We start from the raw sequence: 23,186 nt of genomic DNA, 5'->3' as shown, positions 1-23,186 counted from the left end.
ACGGCAAGAGGAAATGTGGAAAAAAGGATTTGCATTCACAAAAAAGTAGGGGAGTAGCTTGCTTGTTGCGGCGGTTACTACCCCAAACCAAATAAGCCTGATACTTCACTTTCAATGCATATCTCTCTGCTTCAACGGCAGGGGGAATGAAGAAAAGAGGATTTATATTTAGACAACAACCAACAAGGACTGAATTACATAGTCTGGGTAAACAAATAAGCACGAGTATAGCTTGCTTACTTATGTGCAGAACTTCCAATTTTAAATATGTAAACATTTTGAAAGTTTGTTTTTTTTACCTTGCTGTATTATCTGGTTTAATGTTGTTTATCTTCTAATTTCATTTCCTTGTTCATCTATCCATTTTCTCTTTTCTTATATGCTTGTCTCCACCTTTCTTCATTCATCTGTCCCTTACCTATTTCCAGGGCTGTTGCAAAGGTATTTTAGGTCAAACTTTTACCTGTATGCCAACCCTCTTCCCTAAGCTGAAGAATAAATGCTGACCGCAACCACTGATGCAGCTCCTGTGAAATTTTAAGTTCTGAATTCACTGGATAATGTACTATACACTGAGGATCATCTTATCTAGTAAAAATATACTAAAAACAAAACACTCATTACAACTCTTGCATGCATCATTGTCACACATCTACAGTGACAATACTGAGATCCCATCCCCTTTTGACATACAACATACTTTCACAGCATCTCCACAACACTATCTCAGACATTTATTTATTTATTTATTATAAATTTTTATATACCGCCGCTCATCAAAGATATCACGTCGGTGTACAGTGAACAGGAACTTACGCCGGAGCGTTATACATTTAACAGAGTTATATAAGCGTTATACAATTAACAAAGGTAAGTATATAAATATTTGAACATAAAACAATCAGACATGTTCACTTTTCCCATCAGACTATCAATCATCACATGACACATCCCACACTTCCCCATTCAGTCTATCCACCAGGACAGGTGAGCATGCTGACACACTGAGATAATTCCAATACAGTCCTCCAGAAACAACACAGTTCATCACCACATCAACTCTAGCTACCGTAGCAACAAACAATTCACACACACTCAGTATCACTGTCACAAATGAACCAATACCAAACAAACCTACAATTCCATCAAGTTCCACATTAATACTCCTATTCCTCCAGTCATTTTGGACAGGTTTTTCCACTAATACTCAATAATGTCAAAATAAAACAACACATTATCAAACCAAATTGCATAATTAAACCCTTGCAAACAGACAAAGCAGATAAAACTTAGTTCAGAAAAGCATTATAGAAGAGCCAGTTAGCAGCTCTGGCACACTTAAGTAGATCCCATGCTACTGATGCATATAATAGCAGTGGTTATTCTCTAAGACAACTTAATTAACAGCAGTTAATGGACTTCTCCTTTTTTAAATAATAGCAAAATAAAACAACACAAGCAGCATGCATGAGACTTCTGCCTCCTCTCGCTGCCAGCTATGTGCTTCACTGTGCACATTGCTTCTTGGCTGCCGCCACATATGAGAAACAGCCCAAGCAGCTCCCCTTTCCCAGCCAGGACAGGAACATCAGTTCATCAGACCTCGGGAACAGTATGTGAGAGTAGCGTGGTAGCCAGGGTGACATAGAGGAGGCACCCACTCCGTCCCATTTTCATTATATATTGTACTTCTATACTGTCTTCCTTATTGAGGACTCACAGATTAGCACTCTGGCTCAGCCTTAGTGATTGGAAGGTCTGGTGCAGCATGTGTACTGCTGCCAGTCCTTTCACAGTGCAATGGCACTGCCCCCAAAGTTGTGACACTCTGAGCAGCTGCCTAGCTGGTCTAGTGCTTGGGGCCAGTGCTGCCTGTCTCTGATATACTTTTTTAAACATCCTCAACGCTCTCTCTTTTATTACCAATTCTTTGCTCTCTCTCTTTTATTACCATTTCTGTACTCCCCCTTTCTCTCTCTCTCTCCATTTCTCACCTTCCTCTCTATTTTTCCCAGGCTTCCAGTTCCCTGCTTCTTTCCCCATTGATCCGCCCTCTCTTCTTCACTGACTCTTAACTTTCCATTTCAATCTGCCTTATTCTTCCTCCCACTCCAACCTCACAGACTTCAAACTCCTTCTCTAGCTTCCCCCACCAAATATATACACACACCAGCATAACATTTGGCTCCTCTCACTTTTCAATCTTCCATTCCCTCTCTCTGTCTTTCCCCATCTCCCTACTTTCCTGCTTTGTTCCTCTGTCCCCACCTGTCAGCCTCCTGTTTGTTCTCTCCAACTCATAGTCCCCCATCTCCCTAATTAATTCTTCCCATATCTCACCAATGCATCTCCCTAATCTTGCGTTCTCTCCCTTGGCAACTGGGGAATAGAAGCAAACCTACCATTACAAGTACAGGAGTATAGTAGGACTCAGGCAGTAAGTGCCCTGGGGGACAGTGAAAGTACTGTATTTTTGCTCCCATGGGCTGCATTGTCTTCCTGTTACTCCCGTGCAGGCTTAATTTCTCATCAGAGAGCCCATACAATATAAAGAGAAGAGAAGGAAGAGGTGGCAGCAGCAGCTGCAGGGGTAGAAAGCACACTGTCCTCTGTAGTGCTTGTTGCTCTGCTTTAGTTCTGCAAACAATTGCCTCTTCTGCTCCTCATGGTAATTTTGCCTGCTGCCCAGCTGCCGAAAGATTGGGAGATGTCGCAGGTAAACTGAGAGGTGGGAAAGAGTACAGATTGGTGCTGATAATGGATCATGAGACGGACAATGTTGGCTTTTCTGCGACAGTGGCAGGTGACTGCCAATTGCAATTCGGACTCCCTTTTTCTATGTGACAGTGATGGTCTTGCTGTGTACCCCCAAAAGATTTCTATATTTGTGTTGGGAACCATCGCCCTAAGGGATTATGAACATTGTTGTTGCATCATCACCAGCCAGCCTGAGAATCAAACCCAGGGCTTCTGAATTGCAGTACAAGGTACTTGTTTTAGATTCACCAAACTGGTCTGGACATATTAAGTTTATGATTTGAAGACTGGAAAGGCAATTTTCCCGTCGATAGCAGGGCTGAATTAGCCATGCTGTCATGAGATCTGTCAATCAGGTCCGGGAGGTGGAGCTTGTCAAAGCAGAGATCAGAGCTTTGCTCTCTGCGGCTGCGCATGTGTTCCCGCGCAGGAAAGTAACGGAATCTCCTCAGTCTGTTCTTTCCACGCGGGATCGCACGCGGAGCTGTCCTTCTCCTCAGCGTTAATATAATAACATGTCAAAATCAGGGTTTAAACCCTGTAATTGCGGCAAGGTAATGTCTGTCACGGATGGCCATGACCGATGTTACCGATGCCTAGGACCAGATCACAATTGGGAAGATTGTGACTTTTGCTCAAGGATGTCACCCAGAGCACTGAAGCAAAGGGCCTACAGGCTTCAAGAACTTTTTGCCTCACCGGAGCCATCGGAGGCTCATTTGTCGCCTGGCCCTGCGATTTTATCGGCTCCCTCAAAAAAGAGGGCATCATTGTGGGATCCTCAGTCCTCCAAATTTGGAGGTAAGGAAGTGGCAAGCCGACAAAGGCCATCGGATTTTCAAAAATCCAAAGAGCCAGAATTGCCGGCGCAGGGCACAGTGGCACCAAAAATCTCGGCGCCTAAAACTTCTGCGCCTAAGAAGCCTTATGCGCATACACTTCGGCGCCTGAAGAAGTATCGGCACACAACGTTTCTATGCGCATGGCGCCAAGGACCCTGCACGCATGGCGCAGAAGATTTCTGCGCGCAGGGCGCCGAAGATATCGGCGCGCACGGCGTCGAAAACATCAGCGCGCAAGAGGCTAAAGCAGTTCGTGCGCACAACCAAAGGAAATTCCTCGCGCATGGCGCCGTCGACATCTGCGTGCATGGCGCCGACAACACCTGTGCGCCCGGCACCAACCATCTCTATGTGCACGGTGCTGGAGACATCGGCGCCGATCACTATTGCGCGTATGGAAATTAAAAGATATGCGCACAAGTCCAGATCCGCGCATAAATCCAAATCTACGCATAAGACACATGAGCACCCATCTCATGTATTACAAAATGAGTTGAAACGAAGACGTGGACCCTCACACAGGTCTTCTTCAGCCTCTTCATCAATAACCTCACCTCGTTCGGGTACTTCCCTTTCTTCGAGAGATAATTCGACAGAGTTTACAATAAAACGTAGAAAACGATCACTGTCTTCACGGAGAAGTCATACAGACTCGTCACACTACTAGCAATGGTAACATGGAATAGACTTAGTTTTTGGGTATTTGCCAGGTTCTTATGGCCTGGATTGGCCACTGTTGGAAACAGGATGCTGGGCTTGATGGACCCTTGGTCTGACCCAGTATGGCATGTTCTTATGTTCTTATTATCATAAGCACTCACGACACTCCCACCACAAAAAGTCGGCAAAGAGGAGTGCAACATGGGAAGTAAGCCCTTTGACATCTAAATCATCTCATATACCAACTTCAAATACCTTCTCTCACACAGGCCGATACAGTAAAGCGCGGCCACGGTTACCCTGCTTCTAACCCGCTTTGTACCCACAATTTGGCCGCGTAAGCCAAACCCGCGATTCACTATCCCTTTTAACCCATCCTTACCGCTTCTTTAAATCAATGGGTAACCCTTTCCGCCCGCGGCATGTATATGATATGTAAACGATCGGATTAGCTATTCCCTCCCATACAGTAACGTGTGCCCCGATTATCGCCTTTTTAACCTGCAGTTTTGCCGCGTGTTTAACCTGCTAATTTACCACCTACCCTTACCCCTGCATTAGTGTGGAGCATCAGGTCAGAGAGACGAAATTTCACGGGCAAACGACCCCCTCACCCCCCCAGGACAAGACCTTTAGAGGAGCCAGGATCAGGCAAACTTTCCCCCAGCCCCCGCTCACCTGCCCTGGTCGCATCCATGGGTGCCGGTCTCCTGTGCGGGCGCGCTGACAGCTACGGAGCAGGAAGGAAGGACCTGTTGTTTCCAAGCATAACTTAAACTCTTGCCTGCCCAACCTAAAATCCAATGCACCGGGAAAGCCACTCTTCAGATCGCGACTAATCCCATCACTGGAAGGACGAAAGATTTTTTTAAGCGTCCCAGTTCCTCTCTCCGCTATATCAATGCATTCTCCTTTCCACTGCAATCTGAACAGTATTCTGAAAAATAACTTTCAAACCCAGGGTGGTGGAGCATTGTTGTGCTTGATAAAACCTGCACTCAACAGGATCGGGCAAACTTTCCCCCAGCCTCCGCTCACCTGCCCTGGCCGCGTCCATGGGTGCCGGTCTCCGTAGCAGCCCCAGTCCTCTCTCCCCTTCTCCCGGGGGCAGCCGGTGGCGAGAGCGAGAGCGACTTCAGCAGCCCGGGGCGGATTGGGCGCTCCCCATGCGAGGCAGCTTCCAGCAGCCCCTGCCGGCGAGGGTGCATGAACGCACGCCGTGACCTGAGCGCCCGGCTGGACGTCCGAGGTCACGGCGTGTGCTCATGGCAGCGAAGTTGCATGAACGCATGCCATGACCTGAGCGCCTGGCTGGACTTCCGAGATCACGGCGTGCGCTCATTCACCATCGCCGGTGAGGGCTGCTGGAAGCCGCCTCGCATGGGGAGCGCCCGATCCACCCCAGGCTGCTGAAGCCGCTCTCGCCGCCGGCTGCCTCCGGGAGGAGGGGAGAGAGGACTGGGGCTGCTCCAGAGACCGGCACCCATGGACGTGGCCAGGGCAGGTGAGCGGGGGCTGGGGGAAAGTTTGCCCGATCCTGTTGAGTGCAGGTTTTATCAAGCACAACAATGCTCCACCACTGCATTGCAGTGGAAAGGAGAATGCATTGACATAGCTTTCGATAAAGACAAAGAGAAGGAGAAAAACAATTGATTAACATGGACGCACCAAACAAACACACGTTAATGTTAATTTTGTACTGCTGATAAAATGTCATGCCAAACTGATTAGCTTAACTTAAACAAATAGCTTATTGTACTTTACTGTTACCGTACTATGATGGCACATGATTAATTTGTAATCTATACCACTCATAATTTTTATCGTGCCTATATGTAAACCGTTGTGATGGTTATCCAACTTAACGACGGTATAGAAGAGTTTTTAAATAAATAAATAAATAAATAAATAGCGGAGAGAGGAACTGGGACGCTTAAAAAAATCTTTCGTCCTTCCAGTGATGGGATTAGTTGCTATCTGAAGAGTGGCTTTCCTGGTGCGTTGGATTTTAGGTTGGGCAGGCAAGAGTTTAGGTTATGCTTGGAAACAACAGGTCCTTCCTAATACGTTTTTCTTTTGGCCTGATTTGATTGTATTTTTTTTCCCCTAGGGGAATTGTCTTGCTAAATCATGACCCTTGCTGTTAATGGCCGGCTGATACTTCTCTGATCCTTTTCTTTTGCTTAAAGTTGGGATCCACTTCCTGGTACCTGTCATTTCAAATGACATTTGAAATGACAGGTACCAGCGCACCCAGGATACTGTATAGGCGCTGTATAGCGCTCTATACAGTAAAATGGATTGCGCTTCATGGACACTTCTTGGACGCGGCTTCCAATCCATCCATCCTCGTGGCATTACCTATGCTTTCGCTACAGGCATCAACACTACCAGTACAAAGTTCTCCCTTTTGGACTATCGGCTGCACCCAAGGTATTCACCAAATGCATGGTAGTGGTGGTGGCTCATCTCAGACAACAAGGTATAACCATTTTCCCATATCTGGATGATTGGCTCATAATCGCCCCAACTCCAAACATCTTACTCGAGCACCTCCATCGAGTGATACAATGCTTGCAAGAATTAGGATTGCTGATCAATTTTCAGAAATCACACCTACAACCAACACAACAGTTACAGTTCATAGGAGCATGCCTGGACACTACGTGCAACAGAATATCACAATTCCGTCTTCTGTTACATACCTTGAACCATACTCAGAGACCTTCAGCGAGACAGGTTTTAGTAGTCCTCGGCCACATGGCAGCGGCAAATTTCATGGTTCCCAATACTAGGCTACACATGAGATGCCTGCAGTGGGGCTTGAAACGTCAATGGAAACAGCACTCGCAAACATTGACACAGAAGTTATCATTGACCGCCGAAATGAGAAAAGACATAACATGGTAGCTTCTAAACTCCACCCTATCCAAGGGAGCATTGTTCAGTTCCCCTCCTCACAACGCAGTCTTAACCACAGATGCGTCTCGCAAGGGCTGGGGTGCACACCTCGAGATTTACAAAACACAAGGGTTATGGACAATCGCGGAACAGAACCTGCAAATAAATTTATTGGAACTCAGAGCGATTCGCAATGCATTATGAGTGTTCCAAGACCACCTGAAAGGACGCAGGGTCATGATCTACACAGACAACCAAGTCGCAATGTTTTACATCAACAAACAAGGAGGATCCGGTTCATGGTCCCTTTGCAAGGAGACCTTGACAATCTTCGAACATGCTCACCGAAATTGCATACATCTCCAGGCAACTTACCTACCAGGAGTGGCAAACACAAGAGCGGACAAGCTAAGCCGCATCTTTCATCCTCACGAATGGGCACTCAATACAGAAATAGCCCAAGACATATTCATGCGGTGGGGGACACCTTCAATAGATCTCTTTGCAACAGAGATCAATTCTCAAGTTCCCAAATTCTGCTCGATAAGACCAAGCCAATTCAGGATCGCGCAAGATGCCTTCCTCATTCCGTGGACGACAGGCCTCCTATACGCCTTTCCTCCCATTCCACTCATAACAAGGACAATTCAAAAGTGCATAGCAGACAAAGCTCAACTGATACTCATAGCCCCGGCCTGGCCGAGGCAACCATGGTACAGTTTCCTTCTCCGACTATCCATCATGGATCCAATTCGGTTACCGAATCGACCAGATCTTCTCTGCCAAGATCAAGGGACGCTCCTACATCCACTACACTCATCTCTCCACTTGACAGCATGGAGCTTGAGAGGCTCCTTTTAACAGAACAGGGGAGTTTCCACTTCGGCACAATTCATCTTGTTAGAATCCAGGAAACTCTCAACGAGGAAAAATTTTAGCTATAAATGGAAACGTTACTCTACCTGGTGTACGTCCAAAGGTGTACCACCATTGGCTGCTCACCTGAATTGCTCACAGATTATCTTCACACACTATATACAGCTGGTCTAGCAACGTCATCCATTAGAGTTCATCTCAGTGCCATAGGGGCATATCATAGACCAGTTAACAATATTCCTATATCCAATCATCCCTTACTATCTCGTTTCATTAAGGGGTTAACTCACCTTCGTCCTCCGATCTCTAATCCTCCAATTACATGGAACCTCAACATAGTTCTGGAACAGCTCATGCTATCCCCGTTCGCACCCATGGACTCAACACATATTAAATACCTCACATGGAAGGTTGTGTTCCTGGTTGCAGTAACATCGGCACGAAGAGTCAGTGAATTGCAGGCCTTGGTCCATTATTCTCCATACTTGCAATTTCATCACCAGAAGGTAGTTCTCCGAACTCACCCATCCTTCCTACCAAAAGTGTTTTCTCAATTCCATCTCAATCAGACCATGGAATTACCCACCTTTTTCCCTAAACGCAAATGATAGGGAAAAACTACTACACACACTAGATTGTAAAAGAGCTTTAGCATACTACAAAGAAAGGACAAACTCGGACTCCCGTGTTTCTCAACTCTTTGTCTCTTTTGACCCAAAGGCACCTGGACTACCAGTGGCTAAACGCACCATCTCCAGCTGGATAGCACAGTGCATCAAATTCTGTTACAATAAACAGAAACTACAACTACATTCAGAGCCGAAAGCTCACCAAGTCAGAGCAGTAGCAGCCTCATTGGCACACCTGAAGAATGTGCAACCCATAGACATTTGTAAGGCAGCTACATGGTCATCGCTCCATACCTTCACATCTCACTACTGCCTTGATCAACAAGCAGCCACTAATGCGAAGATAGGGCACGCAATCCTGCAATCTCTACCCTCCTGTCCACGGTGACTGCCACACTGTCAAAGATCACGTACAGACATATATATCATAAACAACGTGATCGGGAGCATGGGACTCCCATGACAGCATGGCTAATTCAGCCCTGCTATCGACGGGAAAAAGCAAGTTTGCTTACCGTAAATGGTGTTTCCGTAGATAGCAGGATGAATTAGCCATGCTGACCCACCCTCCTCCCTGGCAGTCACCAAGTCTTCGACTACACTACAGCTTAATCACAGACTGAGGAGATTCCGTTACTTTCCTGCGCGGGAACACACGCGCAGCCGCAGAGAACAAAGCTCTGATCTCTGCTTTGACAAGCTCCGCCTCCCGGACCTGATTGACAGATCCCATGACAGCATGGCTAATTCATCCTGCTATCTACGGAAACACCGTTTACGGTAAGCAAACTTGTTTTTTTAAAACCATCTCCCTGAGTTGAAAAGCATTTAGCCACAGAAATGGGCTTTTTGGAAATCACCCACCCTCATTTGGTGTACTTTACCCTCATACAGTGCAGGTGTTCAAGGTGATTAGGGAATGCAGCAACACGCATAGTTTCGGTGTTTCAAAACTGCATGCGTTACATTGCCCAGGAAAGTACCCACAGAAAAGCAGGTTTCTAATTTCTGCAGGTAATGTTTCCTGAGGTAATAATTAAAGCAAAAGCACACATGTACTTTAACTTTGATTACTGATGCAAACCTTTTAGGTAAGAAATACTCGCAATGTGTGCACCAATGCAGGCAGTTTCATTATTTCCCCTAAATGTACACTAGGCATATGAAAGCATAACACAAAGAAATGTTATGGCTTGTACATTTTGGAAGAAATTTTACACAGAGGTTGTGTGTGTAAAATTAGCATATATGTGCCCAAGTACTATGTACATGCGTATATGCTATTTTTTACACCTCAAGAGTATGTTCGTATTTTATGATCTGTATACGTTCATATGTTACTGAACTTGTCCATACATTTTTACATTTGCCGATTTATTTATTTATTTATTTTTGTTTGAAAATTTTATAATCTGTACTATCTACCATTTTAAGTGGTTTACAAATAAATATACATAATAAAATTAATCATTATACATAAAAACATAATGAAATAGATAAAATGAATCAATACACTTAAAAACGAACTCAAGCTAAACAATAAAAACAGTAAAAAAAACAAACAAGACCAGACAATATATAGCCTGAGAACCAAACACGGAATCTGAATTATGCAATACATACAATAACTCAAATCCCTTTTTGAAGAGTACTATTCTTCACAAGTACTTCCTATTTAAATGCATGTACATTGTACTTTGTACCAGCTAAACACAGCTAAAAGGATTTAATCTCATATACTTGAAATAGGAAAGAGAAAAAAGTACTACCAATTGAGACCCAATGCAGAATTAAATATTGACTTGTGCAACTGAAATAGGACTTTTTTCTTTTGACTGCAGATTTTGGGTGAAAAGTCTCTGGGGAACTAGTGGAATTTCATAGTGAAGTGCTGGAGAGTCTAGGTGAACTGGTAAAGGTGTGAGTGAACTGGTGGAGTTATTAGTTAATTAGTGATTCCAAGTATATGCACAAGTATTTTCAGAAGTACAGTATGCACACACTACAAAATATGTCTTTGTGTAAAATTCTAGGTTATTATGTGCGAATTGTTAGTTATTATGCACATAAAATATATGTGCGTATTTTTATAAAAAGGGTAGAGAAAGAATGTGTGTTCCTGCATTACAAATTTATGCACACACTGAAACATATATGCATACTTTTGGAGCAGAAATATGTAGTATTTTATAAATCCTGCTATACAGTTTATAAAATAGAAGAACACATATTTGTGCACCTATTTATGAACATAAATGGGTGTATCATGGGCAGTTTTGAAAGACAGGCTTTATAAGAGCTGACAAAAAAATAATTATTTTGTAAACTGAATATAAAAGAGAAAACAACTCTTGGTATACAGAATGCTGCTTTTATTATAGTGGCGTGGAGGAGTAGCCACTGTCGCTCCTTGAGACTTTGGGCAAGTCACTTTACCCTCCATTGTCTCAGGAACAAACTTAGGGGCTGATACAATACAGTGCGCTCAGCCGAATGTACTGTTTAACCCTCACTCCGACGCAGGTTAAATAGGCGCTAATCCACCCCTAATACAATAGGGGGATTAGCGCCTATTTAACTAGCATCGGACGTGGAGTGAATGTAATAGTGCTCATCACATGCAAATGCATGTGAATGAGGCTATTTCTCATTCTCTCATTCACTCCACATGCAATAAAATAAATGTGCGTCTCAGACGCACATTTATCGCTTAGCTATTAACGCCTGCCTGGAGCAGGCGTTAATAGCTGAGCGCAGATAAAAGAAGTACAGAAAAGCAGTAAAAAATGCTTTTCTGTACTTCTTCTCTTAAGTAAAAAAAAACAAAAAACTCTGCAGACTGCTGAGTTAGTGTCTGCCAGTAATGAAAACAGACGCCGATCAGCAAGTTTACCGGCATCGGTCTTCATAACCTGCAGCCGCAGAGGGGTCGCGTTAGCAAGGAGGCGCTAAGGTCACGCAAGCGACCCTAGCGCCTCCTTCCTAGTGCGACCCCCCTAATTTGGGTATTGCATGTTGCCTCCCTTGCGGGCACCATGCACACGTTAGGAAAGCGGGCACTGACTTTTCACCACCTGCTTTCCATGCTTTATATTGCATCGGCCCCTTACAGGGTCATTTATCAAATTGCGTTATGGCATTTTCGCATGCGTTAAACACCTTAACGCATGCGAAAAGCACCATACACATGGTGCGATGCAAATATTTAAAAGGGGAGGATTCGGGGTGGGAATTCTGTAAAGTGTGCTGGCTTTGAACTTTGCGAATCCGTAACGCATGATATCACACAATTTTAACACTGAATATAACTACACCTTTTTCAATTGCGTTAAGCTGTGCGATGTCATCTGATAGGCCCATAATGCAATTTGTGATTTTTTTCACAAATTCTGTTTTGGGCATTTTTAGGCTAGGGAAGGGTCTGAGATGTGGGCGGAGAGTGGGGGAAGGGCCTGAGATGTGGGAGGAGAGTGGGGAAGGGCCTGAGTTGAGGGGCAGGAAGAGGGAGAGGAGATAGGGGAGAGGAGAAGGATAGGAGGGAGGGGGGAGGGAAGAGAGAGGGGAGGAGAGCGAGAGAGAGCCTCTGGGGGTGGCACCATAGTAAGCAGCTATTTATGCTACTATAGTAGGCCCACCTAGTAATTCGTTAAAATTACAAATATTTAAAATAATTTTTAAACATATTATTTTAAGAAGGATATTTTTACTGAAGCTGATAAATATGAACAGTTGAGTAACTTTTGTCCAGTTATGCCTGACCCATTTTTCTTAGTGTCTGTTTTTTTTTACAGTGCCTTTATTTTCTCCTAGAACAAGCAGGATGGTGGTCCTTACGTGGGTGACATCATCTAATGGAACCTTGCATAGATAACTTCTGTTAAAGTTTCTAGAAACTTTGACTGGCACACTGAGCATGCCACTATCCTCATGTTCATGCTGGCTCCCCCTTCAGTCTCTTGTTTTCAGCAAAGTGTTTGCCATGCGTTATTGGAGCTTTGCTCTTTCATTCGTTTTTTTTCAAAATCTTTCTGTCATTTTTCGGTGGTCTCTGGGCCGGGTCCCTCTTCCACCAGTTGGTGTCAATTCTCAGTGTGTCGCATCCTGCTGGCCATCGGCCATCAACCGCTCGCCAGCTGTTTTTCATGGTGCCATCCGGTTTTTGACAATGCCCCCAGTGACAGGACATGAGTTTTGCATCCTCTGCTTGGGTGCGTCGCACGACATCCTGGGATGCACTTTCTGCAATCAAATGACACCCAAAGGTCGTCTCGCCCGGCTGGATAAGATGGAAAAGGTTTTTGGGCTCAAAAAGTCTGACCCATCTACTCCAGCATTGGGGGTGTTGACACCAGGAGGCTGCAGGGAGCCGCTAGATACGCAGTCCCTCTCTACTCCTCCATCGGGACCCTCTCAAGAAAGTGGGGCTGGAGATAGGCCATCTCTGGTGTCCACAAATTCCAAGACTTCGGGATGTTTGCCTTCCTCAGCACCAGGGAAAGGCCGAGCACCGAGGGAAGTCCCACAAACATCGGCACCAGTCGTCATCCTTACACGGCACCGGGTCAGGTGCAGCACTGGCATCTGCTGTGCCGGCACAGAAGCGACCCCGTGGAGAGGAGTCCTAGGCGTTCCCCACCCATGTCAGTGCTGAGACTCCAAGGAGGCTCTGGTGACGCTTCCTTCTCAGTCCGTTCTTTCTTCATCAGACTTTCAAGAGGAGTTTGATTGCAGGGTTCAGCAAGTGGTGCTACGAGCCCTGCGGGGTATCAAGCCACCATCGGCACCAGTTCCCATGCCGGTGCTGAAGCCCTCACCATCTCTCATGGCGCCTCTGCTCAAGTGTGTCCTTTTGGGCATACTTCCGATGCAACCGGTGCCCCAGCAGCCACCAGTGCCCTCCTCCGGAGCGATTCCCATCATCGAGTCCTTCGAGGAGGAAGAATCGTTGCAGCCAACAACATTCGCGGAGGCACTAGCTTCGTGGCTGCGATTCCGGCCCTGGGCCATCAAGGTCGTTGATTCCCTCAGGGCTGTTGGTGTCCCAAACTGAGAGACTTGGGCAGGGACCCTCCATGCCAGCCCCCAGGGAACCTTAGCAAGCAGAAGTCCCCATATGATCCGTGGGAGGATGATAGCTCTGAGTCCTCTTCGGATCACTCAGGCACCCTTCTCTCAGAACCGTCTCCGCTGGACAAGAGATTTAAGTCCCCCTCAGAAGACCTTTCCTTTGTGGGCTTTGTCCGGGAGAGAGTGGAGGCCATTCCATTTCAGCTCCTCATTGAGGAGGATGCCCGGCACAAAATGGTGGAAGTCCTCCAGTTGTGGATGCCCCAAAGGAAATAGTGGTCCCAGTCCATGACATTTTCAAGGAGCTACTGTTAGGATCTTAGAACACCCCGTGACCGTTCCTTCGGTCAATCAGAAGGCGGATGCAATTTATTTAGTACAACAAGCATTGGTATTTGAAAGACGACACCTCCTGCATCAATCTGTGGTGGTGGAGTCCGCCCTCAAGAAAGCCAAGCGCTTCCGCACCCATGCCTCTGCTCCTCCAAGTCAGGAGCATCGGGATTTGGATGCTTTGAGTAGGAAGGTCTACCAGGGCGCTATGCTCATTACCCATATTGCCTCCTACCAACTGTTTATGACCCAGTGCAACTGGAACTTGTGGAAGCAAGTCCAGGAACTGTTGGAGCGCCTGCCTCAACAGCAGCAGGATGCCTTCTCGGTGGTGATACAACAGGTTCTGGAGGCGGGTAAACATGAGGTGAGATCCATCTACGATGTTTTTGAGATGGCGGCCAGGGTGGTCGCAGCGGGCATTGGCGTCCGAAGGATGGACTGGCTCCGTGCCTCGGACCTTCGACCGGAGGTCCAAGAGAAGCTGGCAGATCTGCCCTGCAATGGGGAGAATCTCTTCGGGGATAAGGTCGGGGATGCGGTGACCCAGCTGAAGAACCACCTTGAAACCCTTCAGCACCTTTCCGCCAGTACCTCTGACCCACCATCCTGTCAGAAAATCTTCACAACAGGGCTCTAGGAAGTTTTTCTATTACCAGAAGAAATATTATCCTCTTGCCTCAAGGGCACGTACTCCATGTGCAGCTTCCTGGGGTCACTCCAGGCAACAGAGGTCCCCCAGAACTCAGCCAGCCCCCCAGCAGAGTCCCGCTACAGGGTTTTGACTGGGAGTGGGAGAGCATCAGCCAGACTGTTAGACATACCATCCTGGCTGGCCTTCCCGGCTCTTCAAGGCGCTGACCCACCTCTGGCTCGGGCCGCACCTCCCAGCCCCTCCCAACATAGTCGGTAGGCCTCCCATGCTGTCAGGGCCGTCCTGGGCTTCCCAGCTCACAGGACGCTGCAGACGCCATCCTCTCTTGGCTTCCTCCTTAGGAGCATGCCACCTGTGAACATTTAAAGGGCCAGTGGCGGGAAAACCCCGCCGGTCCCCTCCAAATGACGTCAGGGCCTAGGATGTATATATACCGGCAGCAAACTTCCTTCAGGCAACTTGGCTATCAGGTCTCCTTCTTTCAGCGTTCCTACTTCTAGGATCCAGCTTGCCTATTCCTGATCCAGCATGCCTGTTCCTGATCCAGCTTCCCTGCTCTGGATCCAGCTTGCCTGTTCCTCAGCCTTCTTGCCCTTGGTTGGATCTTCGGGCTTCCTGACCTCGGACCAGCTCTCATCTCGATTCTTGCCGCCAGCCCCTGACCTCGGATCGTATTCTCCTTGCTTCTCTCCGCTTGCCTTGATCGTGGAACTGGACCATGGTATTCTCTGGTCTCCTTCCTTTGGCCCTGTCTGGGCTCCGCCTCACCTCCTGATGCTCACACTCTCGCCACCTGTCATCACAGGGGCCAACCTAAGACCTGCCGGCCCCGGCACCCAAAGGCTCAACCTACGGGGAACGTGGGCTGGTAGTGGCGAAGCTCCAGTTGGCCCCCTGCGTCTCTCCGGCCTCGCCTCTTGACGGTGGAGACCTGCAGGGGTTTACTCCCTCAGGTAGCACCAACTCCGCCTCGGGCCAAGGGTCCACAATCCTATCCAGATTCGTAATACAGACTGCCATACCCTTGGCGCCCTGCCCTCCAATTGGGGGCAGGCTGCGTCTTTTTGCAGAACACTGGCACCACGTTACCTCGGACCAATGGGTTCTCTCCATCGTTCTCGAAGGGTACCGGCTAAATTTCAGAGATGTCCCTGCGAACTCTCCCCCATGTCCATCATGGGCCTCATTCGCTCATCAGGAAATAATTTTGACAAAGCTCTTTGCCCATCTAATAGCTGGAGCAATCGAGCCTGTTCCTCTGCGTCAGCGGGGATGGGGGTTCTACTCTTGGTATTTCCTGATACCAAAGAGAATAGGGGGCCTCATTCTCGACCTAAGAGCCTTGAACAAGTTTCTTCAAAGAGAAAAATTCAAGATGATCCCACTCCTGCAAAAAGGAGACTGGCTGTGCTCCCTCGGCTTAAAAGATGCCTACACCCACATCGAGATCTTCCCTGGTCACATGAAGTATCTCCAATTTGTTATGGGCAGGGAACACTTACAGTACAGAGTGTTGCCATTCGGCCTTGCATCAGCCCCTCGTATTTTCACCAAGTGCCTGGCAGTTGTGGAGGCGCACCTCCGCCATCAAGGAGTACACGTTTCCTCTATCTCGACACCTGGCTAGTGAAGAGTGCCACTCAGCAGGGCTCGCTACACGCTCTTAATCTGACCATTGCAGTGCAGCAGTCTCTGGGGTTTGTTAACAATTACCCCAAGTCCCATCTCATTCCAATGCCACACCTGGGATTCATCGGGGCCAGACTGGACATAGTGCAAGCCAGTGTGTTTCTGCCTCATGGTCAAGTACTCGCCCTGTCGTCCCTTGCAAGTTTGGTCCGCCGACACCGGCAAGTTTCGGTTCACTGTCTTCTGGGTCACATGGCAGCATCCGTCTATGATACCTCCCTGGCCCGTCTGTGCATGCGCAGAGTGTAGTGGACGTTGCGGTCTCAGTGGTCGCAAGTGACCCAGGACTTCAATGCGCATATCTGCATTAAGCCACCTCTCCAGCTCTCCCTCTCCTGGTGGGATGACCGGTCCAATCTGGAGCAACGGGTCCCATTTCTAGTTCCCCCGCCCCAGGTCGTACTGACCACCCCTGGGTTGGGAGGTGCATGTGCACAGCCTCCGTACCCAAGGGCATTGATCAGCTCAAGAATCTCAATGCCAGATCAACTTCCTGGAGCTTCGGGTGATCCGTTATGCTCTTTGGGCACTTTGGGATCGCTTGTCCTACAAAGCAATCCTGATCCAGACAGACAATCATGAAGCGAAGTGATACATAAACAAATAGGGGGGCACTGGTTCGTTCCTCCTTTGACAAGAGGTGGTGTAGATATGGGCCTGGGCCCTATCACAAGGCATGCTCCTACGAGCAGTGTACCTAGCAGGGTCAGAGAATGTGGTTGCGGACTGCCTGAGTCGAGCGTTCCGACTGCACAAGTGGGCGCTGGATCAAACAGTAGCGGACCAGATCTTCCACTTGTGGGGAACCCCAGACGTGGACCTCTTTGCCTCCCTTTGTAACAGCAAGGTGAGCCACTTCTGCTCCCTGTTCAGGGCAGACGGACTACCAACCTCAGACACCTTTGCCTGCCATTGGGGCAAGGGTCTCCTGTATGCGTATCCTCTGCTTCCGCTGGTAATGAAGACTCTCCTGAAGCACCAGCAGGACCAGGGGACCATGATCCTGGTGGCTCCCTATTGACCGAGACAGATCTGGTTCCCACTCTTGCAGGACCTGTCGATCAAAGAGCCGATCAGTCTGGGGACCTCCCCCGATTTGATTACATAGGATCAGGGTAGGCTGCGCCATCTGAACTTCAGGTCATTAGCTTTGATGGCCTGGATGTTGAAAGGCTAGTCCTGCAGTCCCTTGACCTCTCTGATGACGTGTCTCAGGTTCTGGTTGCTTCTAAGAAGCCTTCCACCAGGAAATCTTACAGTTTGAAGTGAAAGAAGTTCTCCGTCTGCTGCGAGGGTCATGGCTTGGATCCATTCGCCTGCTCCACTCTGAGGCTGCTTGACTATTTGTGGCACCTCTCGGAGGCTGGGCTGAAAACCAATTCGGTCAAGGTACACCTGACTGCCATCAGTGCTTACCATCAGGGTGTTGCTGGTACATCCATCTCTGTGCAGCCGTTAGTAGGGCGATTTATGCAGGGTCTGCTTCAGCTGAAGCCTCCCCTCCAGTCTCCCATTGTGTCCTGGGACCTCAACATGGTATTAGTGTGGCTCATGCGAGATTCTTTCGAGCCTCTGTGCTCAGAACTGAAGTTCCTCATCCGGAAGATTCTCTTCCTGGTGGAAGTCACTTTTAGTACACAGGGTCAGTGAGCTTCAGGCGCTGGTTACGTATCCGCCCTACACGAAATTCTTTCATGATAGGGTGGTTCTGCGTACGCATCCTAAGTTCCTGCATAAGGTGGTGACTGATTTTCATCTCTCTTCCAACCTTAAACCCAACTCTCCCTACCTATAGCCCATTGTTAGGGTTCAGGCTGCCTCTCTGTTACCAAGAGCACGATAGTTTTGTGTGCCTGTTTGCACCCAGTTAGGAGCTGTTGGTCATTATTGTATCTGGGAGCAGCCTGTAGCTTGGTATTTACCCACATGTGAGAACTACCATCTTGCTTGCCCTAGGAGAAAGAAGAGTTGCTTACGTGTAACAGGTGTTCCCCTAGAACAGCAGGATGTTAGTCCTCAGGAAACCCGCCCGCCACTCCTTAGAGTTGGGTTCTTCTGCTTTTTGTTGTTTTATTTTTTCGCTCATGAATTCTATGTTGCGAAACTGAAGGGGGACCCTGCCTGGACGTGCCAGGCTCCATCTGATGATGTCATCCACATGTGAGGACTAACATCCTGCTGTCCTAGGAGAACACCTGTTACAGGTAAGCAACTCTGCTTTACCTTTGAACAATTATAGAATGTTGGAGGCGGGTGGGCTGAGTCTTATGGAAATTCAAATAAATGTGGTTTAGTCAAGCCTGATGTCTAAACTTTTGTTCCTTTCTATATTCTTGCAGAACTTTAATAAATGTATCTTTTGGATATACAACTCACTACTGAAAGACTTGAACGACTTACCGTCTTCTGAAATTTGGATGTCCTTACTATAAGCTGTCTCCAGACACTCTGTGGAATGAGAAGGCTGATCAGTAAATCTCACTGGTGGAGCCCAGTAACAAAACTTTATGCTCACATATTTCTAAGTGTGATCTGGATGAGACATGGAAGGCACAACCTCAAGCACCACCCAAACTGAGAGCACAGATGACAATCCTTGCAACCAGCGCCCCAACGTCTATGGCGACCTACTTGAACTAGAGAAGCACGTGGAGACCCACAAGGAGGAGAGGCCTTACAAATGTGAGCAATGTGATAGGCGTTATAGGCACTCTGGCAGCCTGGTCAACCATCGCAAGATGCACCAGCTGGGCCTCTTTGCCTGCCTGGTCTGCCAGAAGGAGTTCTCCAATCTTCTGGCACTGAAGAACCACCTGCGTATACATTCTGAGGAGAAGCGCTTCAAGTGCAATGACTGCAATGAGAGTTTTCGCATGTCTAGCCAGCTGGACAATCACCGATGGGCAGCCCATGGTGATACTGAGCACAGCTGCACCTTGCAGAATGAGGAGGAGGAGGACATCTCCAGTGGCCATGAGAGTTCTGACTCAGTGCCTCCAATGCTGATGGAGAATGGCAACTTGCTGAGTAATCTGGAGAACTATATTGCTGAGTCAATGGTTCCTGCTGACTTCTCTCAATTAGATATTAAAGATTTTGGAGAGCCTAGGGACTATGCTGAGGCGACATACATCCTGAGAAAAGATAACACTGCCATGTCAGAAGAACGACCTCCTGGTGCCACTAGTGATGAAGAACGCCGCTTCAAATGCCTTCAGTGCGGGAAAACCTACAAGCATGCTGGAAGCCTGGCAAATCACAGGCAGAGCCATACCGTGGGTGTCTACCAGTGTGCTGTCTGCTTTAAAGAGTTCTCCAACCTCATGGCCCTCAAAAATCACTGCCGAATCCATTCAGACCACAAACCGTACAAGTGCACGCAATGTGACATGTGTTTCAGGTTGCCCACTGAACTCAGGAACCACCAGAAACTCCATGCTGAGGAGAAGCCTTACATCTGTCCTTGCTGTGGAAAAAGATTCTTTACCAAGAAGGAAGTCAAAAAGCATGAACTATTACATACTCAGGATTTGGCGGAGGGAGAGGCTGGCCGCCCAAAATCATCAGAAAGTTCAGAGAACAGTAGCTCTGAAGAAGAACTTATTCAAATGTCAGTCAAACCAGGTAATAACCAGACACAATTCCAGGGGAATGAAGAGACAAAGGGCAATATTGGCATCTCAGAAATTTCAGCTCCCCACTGCAGCAATGGACTTAATAAGGTTCCAGGTTCCACTGATAACATTTCTGATTCACTACATGTTGATGAAATGAACAAACTTTTTGAGAAAGACTCTTTCCTGGATAGTGATCTGCAAAGTCCAACTGGTGAATTGCCTCTTTTAGATATTGACCAAGGAGACAATTTCCCAGATGACAAAAGCCTAAATAACCATGCTTGCTTAGATGGAAAGAAAAACTGTGTTTCATTAGGGCACCCAAAGACTGCCTCAAACTCTGAAGTGTTAACGGACAGCAAGGAAGAGCCACAAGCCAATGGGGACACTGAACTGCGGCCATACAAATGTCAGCAATGTGGGAGAACCTATCGGCATGCTGGAAGCTTGATAAACCACAAGAAATCACATCAGACAGGTGTGTACAGCTGTTCCCTGTGCTCCAAACAGCTCTTCAACCTTGCTGCACTGAAGAACCACCTCCGTGCTCATCTCAAGTCTAAGGTTAAAGTGGGGACAGATGTTCACCATTACAACTCTGTCAACCTACTGTCTGAATCATTAAAAGCCTCTGAAAGACCCTATGATTGCAACATCTGTGGTGAGAACTTTATCAGTGAAAGTGAGTTGAAGCAGCATGAAGTAATTCATGGGGACAAAGTTCTTTCATCATGCCAGGATCTCCCTTGCCTTAAAAACAGCTTTCCTGGTAGTCTCCACAGAGATTACTTGGAGAAATCTTGGGAGGGCAATACCGAGACTTCATGTTCTCAAAACGAAAATCTCAGTGCCTCAGGGATTGAAAATATCCAGGATAATAAACAGGAGCTGGCACCTCCCTTTAAGCAGGAACTGGCACCTCCCATCAAGCAAGAGCTAGCACCTCCCATCAAGCAGTGGTATCCTGATGAAGATCCTAATGTAAATATAAAGGAGCTGGAAGTATGTAAGGATGTTCAAAGCCCAAAGGCTGGCAGCTGTGCTTTGAAAAAGGAGTCTACCTATGAAAATAGTTTGTCAAACCAAGATGGCATTGGCATTCAAATTCAACCCAAAATGGAAGACCAACAAACTTCTTTTATCGAGGGAGAGCTTCCAGAACACAACGGGCAGAGCGGACAGGAAAGTCGGCCATACAAATGCAATCTATGTGGAAGAACATATAGGCACAGGGGTAGCTTGGTCAACCACAAACACACACATCAGACTGGTATCTACCAGTGTTCCCTCTGCCCCAAACAGTACTCCAATGTAATGGCTTTGAGAAACCATGTACGCTTTCACCTGAGGTCCTCTGTGGGCAGGAACAAGGCTGATGATGGCAGTTCATGTTTCCAAGACATGGAGAAGTTCTACAATTGTGCTTTTTGTGGTGAAACTTTTGATGACCCAGTGGACTGGCACGCTCACCAGATGGTGCACAATGGTGAAGAACAGCTGCTGGACTACCAAAATGATTCTGAGCTCCAGGAGACCTCTGAAAGTGGTCCATACAGGAAGCCCCATGGACATCAGGCAAATGAGAAAATCCCCACAGAGAGCATGGAAGCTTATCCAGAAATTACAGAGAACATCATCAAGGGAGCTGCTGAACAAATTGATGACATGGACACTAATGAGAGTGGCTGTAGAGATGTGGTTGAAATGTCCCATATCTGTGGCTGCTGTGGACAGATTTTTGATGATATCAAAACGCTTCAGAATCATAACCTCCTCCACAGCAGCGAGGTTTCCTCCCTAACCAGTCAGAGTCCTGGAAATGAAAACAGTGAGGATGTTGGAAATCTAAAGTCTGAAAATAGTCAGATCCCAGAGAAAGAAAAAGTTTCTGAAACCTCAGGCCAAACAAGAAATTCAGAAGACTCAGAACATTTTGGGAAGCGGATGTATGAGTGTAACACCTGTGGGAAATCATACAGGCATTCAGGAAGTCTGATTAATCATAAGCGGACCCACCAGACTGGAGAATACTGCTGTGCCATCTGTTCTAAGCAGTTCAACAACTTGGCTGCACTGAAAAACCACCTCCGAATCCATTTGAAGGCTAAGAGGAACAGGAGACTAGAAGACTGTGATAATTCTTTGCTTTTGGTGCCTGAATCCAGCCCTAGCCTTCATAGTAACCCAATCTTCAGCTGTACTAGTTGTGAGGACAGCTTTTCAAGTGAACTGACATTTCAAAATCATCAACTAGTGCATGATGTCAAAGAATTAGTAGAGGGTGAGTGCAGCTCAGTAGACCACAGTAATTCCCAGAGCAAAAGTGGTAAGGACCCAGTGGAGGACTGTAACATGCAAAGTGCACAGGCTCTCTGCAGCAGCAATGGAAATGAGAGTTCAGGAAATGAAAGCTCTTGCATTAATATGCATGAATCAGAGAACCCCAAGGGAAATAATTTATTAGCAATGGTTAAGGATCAGTGCCTAATAGGGGGGGTAAGAGTTTGTGAAGGTAATACAGTTCTTGAAGATGACAGGTGCCAATTTGGAGAACATAACACTTTACAGCATAATGAGAAGGAAGGGCAAAATATGGATGACATGATTTGTAGTCCTTTAGGCATGACCAGCAGTACCAATCAAACTAACTCAGAAGATCAACCAGAACATTCTCCAGATCAAGGCAGTAATGAAAACCCTCTTTACAAGTGTGACCTATGTGGAAAGACCTTTACACATGCAGGCAGCTTAATTGATCACAAGCATACTCATCTAACTGGCATCTACCAATGTTCTTTCTGTCCAAAGGAGTACAATAGCTTGTTGGCATTGAGAAGCCATTTTCAGACCCATACCAGGTCTCAGATGGTCAGAAATGTAGATAGCAAAAACACCAACCTCTTCAAGACTCCAGAAGACATACAGCAATTATCAAACCCTCAATCAGATCAGCTTTATGACTGCAGCCTATGTGGCATTATCTTTTCTGAGAAGGTAGAATTCCAGGAGCATCAACTGGCACATGATATCTGCCACACATCTTGTGATCCTGCAGATGGGGAAAGATTCCAGCAAAATTTAAAAGAGGGGCAATATCAGGATGGCTCCACTGAAGATTTTGCCTTCCACATGCATGCAGCAGAGAGGGAGCTTCTGGAGA

At 47.0% G+C, this 23,186-nt stretch overlaps 1 protein-coding gene across 1 annotated transcript in view; it reads left to right on the top strand.

Annotated features, from left to right (window-relative positions):
• Positions 1–23,186, top strand: part of LOC115094144 — an 85,439-nt gene that overhangs the window by 58,219 nt on the left and 4,034 nt on the right. The window contains 1 exon segment of the mRNA XM_029606893.1: positions 18,749–23,185. Coding sequence (XP_029462753.1) covers positions 18,953–23,185 — 4,233 coding nt within the window. The 5' untranslated portion in view covers positions 18,749–18,952.

Source organism: Rhinatrema bivittatum, chromosome 6 (genome assembly GCF_901001135.1).
Source record: "Rhinatrema bivittatum chromosome 6, aRhiBiv1.1, whole genome shotgun sequence".
Taxonomy (NCBI): Eukaryota; Metazoa; Chordata; class Amphibia; order Gymnophiona; family Rhinatrematidae; genus Rhinatrema; species Rhinatrema bivittatum.
This window is presented reverse-complemented; position numbering and strand designations above follow the sequence as displayed.